At 41.1% G+C, this 7191-nt stretch overlaps 1 protein-coding gene across 4 annotated transcripts; it reads left to right on the plus strand.

Moving 5' to 3' along the window:
- Positions 1-625: 625 nt before the first annotated feature.
- Positions 626-5860, plus strand: LOC121544817 (cell division cycle-associated protein 4-like). 4 transcript variants are annotated; one of them, XM_045209002.1, is made up of 4 exons: positions 626-792; positions 1192-1256; positions 3567-3703; positions 4012-5860. In XM_045209002.1, exon 4 carries the CDS (start codon positions 4021-4023, stop codon positions 4978-4980), a length of 960 nt encoding a protein of 319 aa, XP_045064937.1. In that variant the 5' UTR covers positions 626-792; positions 1192-1256; positions 3567-3703; positions 4012-4020; the 3' UTR covers positions 4981-5860. The 4 variants fall into 4 exon arrangements, with proteins under 4 accessions (XP_045064937.1, XP_045064936.1, XP_045064938.1 ...); XM_045209001.1 differs by lacking the exon at positions 1192-1256; XM_045209004.1 differs by lacking the exons at positions 626-792; positions 1192-1256 and adding an exon at positions 1271-3184.
- The last annotated feature ends 1331 nt before the right edge of the window (positions 5861-7191 follow it).

The following is a 7191-nucleotide window of genomic DNA, read 5'->3' on the forward strand; positions in this document are numbered from 1 at the left end:
GTGAGGCCCTGTGGTCTCATCAAACACTATCACCACTTTCCAATCCAACACATCACTACTCTTGCTTCCTACCTTGGCCCTCTTTATGCTTTCTGTATCATGATCTCTCTTCTTCCTATGTCTTTCCACTACCGACCATTCCGATCCTTGATCCTCATCCTCCTGCTCCATACACTCAGAACTGACACCCATATTGTTCGCATTCCAGCACAGCTGTTGCTTCACCAACTTTTTCCAAGTTTCCTCCATTTCGTCCGCACTACTGCAAACTCAGAGTAAGAATGAAAGAGTAATTTGTCAAAAGAGAGGATAAAAAAATCATTGGTAAGCCAAATTTGAACAATGAAATACATGTTTTAAAAGTCAAAAGCTCCAATGTCATTATATTCTGTATACCTCATTGTAGTTGTATTTTATTTATTGTTGATTTTTTTTTTTTATGTTTGGCTTAGAAATAACAATTTCCTCGCTATACACTGATTACAGTCTGTGCAGTTGTGGGGGAAAACGCACGCGACCTTTGATTGTTTTTGTGCCATTTCTTTGCTTTTTGAGAGTGTGGAGTGTACCTTTTGTTCTGGTGCTCTCATTCAAGTGACAATGACAGCCTGTCGATCAAGATGCATGGAACCCGCCCCCTTCACCCCTCCTGCTCCCTGGCCGTAGCAAGCTGAGAGCAGTGAAGACGAGGTAGCTAGTTTTGAAGCCGTGGCATAAATGATCTCATCTCAGCCCGATCTCCGCTTTCTACAGAGGACCCTATGACCAACACCGGAATAAAGTAAAATAAAGGTACGCTAAATGAATTAACCGACTCTATTTATTTGTTAGGATTGATATGGGGTTTTTATTGAAATGTTTATCTCCGAAACTCTTGTCAAATGTTAGTCTGGTGAGGGAGGGGAGGGGAAGGCGGGGGGAGTGTTAGCTACACATTTAGCTAGGTAGCTAACGGTAGTTAGGTAGCTAAACCATTTTCATGCGGAGGTATCCACGCCAGTTCGGCAGAGTGGATAAATTATGTAGTTGGAAAAGGGAAGTTTGTCATTTTAAAACGGTGTTGTAATAATCTACCCCAATGATATCCGTTATTTTATAGTTCAATGATTATATCTCAAGAGTGGGAATCAGCTAGCTACAGTAGGTAGCTAGTTATTTCAAAATGGCCTCATCTCCGTTGTCGCCCCATAGTCGCTGTTGCTCGAGCTAGACAAAGCATGCGGTACAGCTACCAGAGAAGGACACGAGCTATTGCAGTGAGTGCAATATAAATAACTAATTTCATTATGTACATATTTGTGTATTAACCTATTATGAATTGCAGGATACACACTCGCACTTTTGGGTAGTCAGCTAATTTCTCCATTCAAATAAGCATAAGCGGCAGTGGAAATACTGTCAACGTCAGTACTGTGGGGGAGGGGAGACAACTCCTAGGTGGAGCCAGAGACGAGGAGGAGGATCTCTGGTGGCGCTGTGGGGGTTAATGCTCTTTTATGTATTAAGCCTTGTAGCTCTTTGACGTTTAGAACGGTGTAATGTAACTGAGGCCACAGAGTACAACAAGCACAGCATACAGGAATGAGGTTCCCTCCTTACATTTGGTACTGACAGATTAATTGATTGGAGTAAACCTTGATTCATCAAAACATTGATTCAGCTTGAAGTGTTGTATGTTGGCTTGACCTATGTTTTGTTTTTATTATAGCCACATTAATCTATTAAATCCTATTTGTCAATGGATTTCAGCCTAACAGATTTGTATTGAACAGTCCTTTTTAGGTTTGCAGTGTTCATAAAGAGCAATAAGGCCCCCTCCTGGCACCAGTAACTCGTTTTTGTCTCATCAAAATGATTGCACCTCTTTTTTCCTTGTTTTCAGATATCCAATCAGCTAGACTCCCTTAGTAGAAACCTATTGTTTGGGGGTGGATTGAAGCATTAGCATGAAGCATGTGTTGTTGTTACTTGTGTAGTATTTTGCTTCTTAGCTAGAAATTCTCCATTATTTTTGACAGGCACCACTAAGGTAACAAAAGAGAAACAGAGAAAGTACATTCATGTGTCTGCCTCACATTTTGTATTTTGAATAGGGTACCTGGCAACGCTGCTCATGAATTGGACTAGAACATATGCAGAAAATTATTATTTGGGTTCTAGCAACTTGGAACACATCAACATTTGCTGAATTTGACAGTTTTCTTGTACTCCAGAGGTTTGTATCAAAAACAGACTGTTTGTCCATTCTATCTGTGGTCTGACGCAGGGCCATTTGCAGTGTTCAGTTGTTGCAGCTAACATGATCTTAGATTTCAGTAAGGGCACCAGTCCAATTATGTGACAGATCGTTTTTCATCATGGTTTATTGATGGCTACATGATGGCTACATTAGAAGCACATTATCACCCTCTAGTGAAAGCAATGGTTAGGCTAAGTGGTGGGCCATAAAGTCTGCATTCAAGTTAGGTTCATTAACACACTCAAAGCACTCTCCTGATTACTTCCAATGGTGAAAACATACAGTAAATGCGACAGTGTCACTTGTGATAGCATTTGTTGCTCCAGTACGGAGATGTCCACTCAGGTAGGACCGAAGCTCAATATTCTTCGCTTGGCAGACTGATAGATTGTGCCCCTGCAGCCCAAGAATAGATAGATACAAGACATTGCTTATTAGGAACATTGCATAAGTTGCTATTATCAACTGTGTGCTTTTTTGCCATAAGCTAGTATAGTGTTAAAATAATCTATTAACTGCAAATGTTTGCTGTTTTGAACCAAATGTGTCTTGTCTTTTTTAGTTTCCTTTATTGCATACTTGCCTCCTGTTTGATATAATTTCTTGCTTCGTAGATGGTTGATCCATGTAGCAGAGTAGTAACTTCAATTACTGCCCCACCCACTGCTCTCTCTGAGGAGATGCACACCCTGACAGAAGTTCCTTTGTTTTAGTCTGTAGTGTGAAGTCACACAGGCTCCTGTCCTGTGTTCTCTCCCTACTCTGCTCTTCCCTGCTTGTTGTTCCCTTGGAGTTTTACATTTACATTTTAGTCATTTAGCAGATGCTCTTATCCAGAGCGACTTACAGTTAGTGAGTGCATACATGTTTTTTGTGTGTTTTTTTCAGTTTTGAGGCAAGTCTTCTGATATCTTCTCATTCAGACAGAGATACTGCTTCAGGAAGGTTAATTTTCACTTTTCATGCTTTCCTTGTAATGACATTCTAGCAGTTCTATTTTTTGGAGCATGGTGTGTATATCTCAAACATATCAAATTTAAACCTGTGTGGTATTCCTTTGACTTTTCTCACCCAGTGTGTGTCCTATTCACTTTTGTACTACCGGAGTGAAGTTGTTAACTCACTTTTGCCCATAAATAGGAGATGTCTGACGACAGGTGGCAGTGGGGTGGGATGGTGTATGTACATGAGCTGATTGTGTTTTTTGTTGTTGAGAAAAGCCTGACCTGTCCTGACTTTGACCGCAGTGATGGTAGTTGGTTGGTAACATGCTGTATTTTCGGTGGTTCAGTGGGTCTGTTAAAAGTGTGGTTGTTCCGCCCAGCAGGAGCCTTGCTTCAGACTGGCCTAAAATGGGCAGAAAGGGTGCAGAACAAAAGCTGCTTGTTGCTTGTACAAAAGTACTGAAGCGCTGCAGCCGGGACCAAGCTGCTATGCTAATGCCTGTGCCTCTCAACAGGAAAGGTATAGCAAACTTTCAGAAAAACAACCAGCTATTTATACTGTAGCACATTACATTAATATTTAGCTAACCTGTAGAGATTCTTCATCACGAAATTCTCTTGCCAATGAATAGTTTGTCCTTATGCCACACACTTCAAACATAACACCACAAATTATAAGTTCATAGATTTTTTTAATGTAGTTTTGATAACTAAAATTCATCAAGACAACACAGTATTTCATGATATCATGTGTGTTTGTGTTAGAATGTTACGTTTTTGTGACAGGTTTGTCACCAATAACACTCTTTCCATTTCCCTTCACCCCAGAGAGCCAAAATGTTCCCGAAGGGCACGAAGCGCAAGTTTTCCGACTCCAGGGAGGAACCTGTGGCAGGCGGTGAGGATGTGAATCAGTCGAGTTCGGCGGCTGTGAGGATGCTGTCGTCCTACAGCCTGCAGCGACAGTCCCTGCTGGACATGTCCCTGATAAAACTGCAGCTGTGCCACATGCTGGTGGAGCCTAATCTGTGCCGTTCAGTGCTGATTGCCAACACGGTGAGGCAGATCCAGGAGGAGATGACTCAGGACGGCACCTGGCAGATCATGACCCAGGCCCTGAGTGCTGCCAACGCTGCTGCCCAGTGCTCTGCAGACCGCCTAGTGGCCACTGAGGTGCTGTGTCGGCAGACAGAGGTAGCCCAGGGGGAGCAGGTCCCCAAGCCCTTCCCAGCGGTGGGGTCAGAGGGCTGCCCTGCGGAGGAGGAGGAGGAGGAGGTGGTGGTGGAGGAGGAGGAGGAGGAGGAGGAGGAGGAGGAGGCGGCAGAGGGGGGGATGACCATGTCCACGGTCTCCCCCCAAGCCCCAACCTCCTACCTGCCAGGCACCTTTAGCATGGACCCCTGCTGGGAAGAGGAGGGGACGGGTGAAGATGATGATGATGAGGAGGACAGTGAGGAGTGTGGGTCTGGATCGGAGGGGGAGGAGAGGGAGGAGAGGGAGCGTGACAGACTGGTGGAGGACTCCAGGACAGCAGAGCAGGTCTTTGGCACGTTCGAGATCAAAAACCCTGCGCCCAGCCCCGACCCTGCCCTGGAGGAACTGTTTTCAGACGTGGATGCGTCTTACTACGACCTTGATACAGTGCTGACAGGCATGCAGAGTGTGCCTAAAATGGGGCCCTACGACCTCCTGGAGAGCCTGTCCTCCCATGGGCCCTCACCCCTCAGCTCCAGCACCAGCTGCCGATCAGACCTCAATGAACTGGACCACATCATGGAGATCATAGTGGGCTCCTGAGAAACAACACATTCCCATGCATACTGACTTTGCAGACTCTTTACAGACTGTGCACATGGTGCGTACATGGATATGGTGTTATTATTATACGTTCAGATGTTGAGGGTTTATGAAATCAAGAACTTATTCAGTGTTACCACATGCAGCTGTGCATCTCTAAATGGGCAGACATTACAACCTATACCATTTATGATTTTTCTTATTTTACATACTTTTCTATATTTCCTTTTGTCATACAATCTATTTTTCCAGTTTTGTTTTTATTTATTGTTATATGTATAGACTGAAGAACAATGTCATTACACTACACACAAATAGAGACCGGAACATCCAAACCTCTGAAGCAATGCATATTGTCCTAAAGAGTAAAACAAATATTTGTGAAATATATGTATATGTACGTACGTATGTATATATAAATATATTTTTAGCAACATACAGTTTGAGAAATTTACCAGTATGATTTAATATAATTTCTCCCCCTATTGTTAATCTGACAGAGATTTTAATGTAGCCAGATTCACCCAATGTCTTCCTATGGTTTGGGTTTAAGCATTTAAGTCTCAAGACGGGCGCTGTTTTTCCCACTTGATTTGAATCCATCCCTTACACCTAGAGTAGATTTGTTAAAGTATTTAGAGAAACTCTTGCTTGATATCAGCATTAAGAAGCCATATTTTCTGATATTTGTATTACTACAAATTTAAGAATTATTGGTTGACCATTAAGTTATTATTTATTTAATTTATTAAATACAGACAAACATGCCACGTAGATTTTTCAACTGAACCGTGTAGACCCATGTGATATATTTTATATTATAAACCGGGTGGTTCGAGCCCTGAATGCTGATTGGCTGAAAGCCGTGGTATATCAGACCATATACCACGGGGATGACAAAACATTTATTTTTACTGCTCAAATTACATTGGTAACCAGTTTATAATAGAAATAATGCACCTCGGGGGCTTGTGGTATATGGCCAATATACCACGGCTAAGGGCTGTATCCAGGCACACCTTAGCTGTTGTATATTGGCCATATACCACACCCCTTCGGGCCTTATTGCTTAGTTACAACTCAATACTCCCCCTATTCACTATGCATTTCATTTGCGAAAATATATTTTGTACAGAATTCAACTATTATTTCTTTTATTTATTTTTACAAGCAGCTCTTTCTCTATAAAGATTTCTTTTCATAATGTCTCCTTATCATGATGAAAAGATTACTCAGGCAAACCGTACCAGTAAAATCTGACAGTATTACTCTGGTCATTACTACCACAACACTCCTCTGAATGATGTCACTGCTTCAAACAGGAGCTCGAATTTCAAAGACCTTAACAATTGTAAAGTATATGCATTTTTATATTAAGAAAAAACATTGTAGCATCTTTGTAAATATTTTTTATAATAAAAGGTGCAACGTTTGTGTGCAATTTTTTCATCTAATTAATTTAATCAAATGAATCTGTTAGTATAAAGGTAAGTTAAAGTATTGTGGTTGATTTGTAGTGTAAGATGTGTCATGTGCATACCAATCAGAGTTGACAACAAAAACGTACACAATAGAGAAAATGCACAATGTCAATTGATTTCTGTAGTGCTCAAGAAATTATATTCCAATGACACTAACACTGCATTTCTTAACACATGATTTGAAACGGTACATCATTTGATGACTAAGTTCATGACAACAAAAATATAAACAATGGAGTAATTCGATTTTAGTTTTGATGAAGTGAGATAGTTATACTTATTAATGTGTTAATGTCATATTCTTCCAAATCTTCATTGAAATGACTGTAACACGTATTGAATGACTCATTCAAAAAGACACATTGATCTCCAAATTTGTGCCTATTAATTTCTTCCTCCTAAGGTAAGACACACACACCTTTACAATTACAATAGACTTTTGACGTTACGTGAGTGTACATGGTCCACCACAATAGTTATTTTCTCATAAAATAAAATGTAAATGTTACATTGTATGACTATAACTGTTCGTACTCCATGCGTCTGTAACCGTGTTTGGATGGTTTTAACAGTAACATAACTGATTTGGCATCAGAGATGCACTGCAATGTAAACTGGATACAGTGTATTTCAATGCATGTAAAAAGTTAACAAGCCTCGAAAATGTGTTGCACATTTCCCAGCCCCGTGAGTGGTAAAGACCGCCCATTGACAATTAGGTGGAGGCTTG

Source organism: Coregonus clupeaformis, chromosome 29, assembly GCF_020615455.1.
Source record: "Coregonus clupeaformis isolate EN_2021a chromosome 29, ASM2061545v1, whole genome shotgun sequence".
NCBI classification, from domain to species: Eukaryota; Metazoa; Chordata; class Actinopteri; order Salmoniformes; family Salmonidae; genus Coregonus; species Coregonus clupeaformis.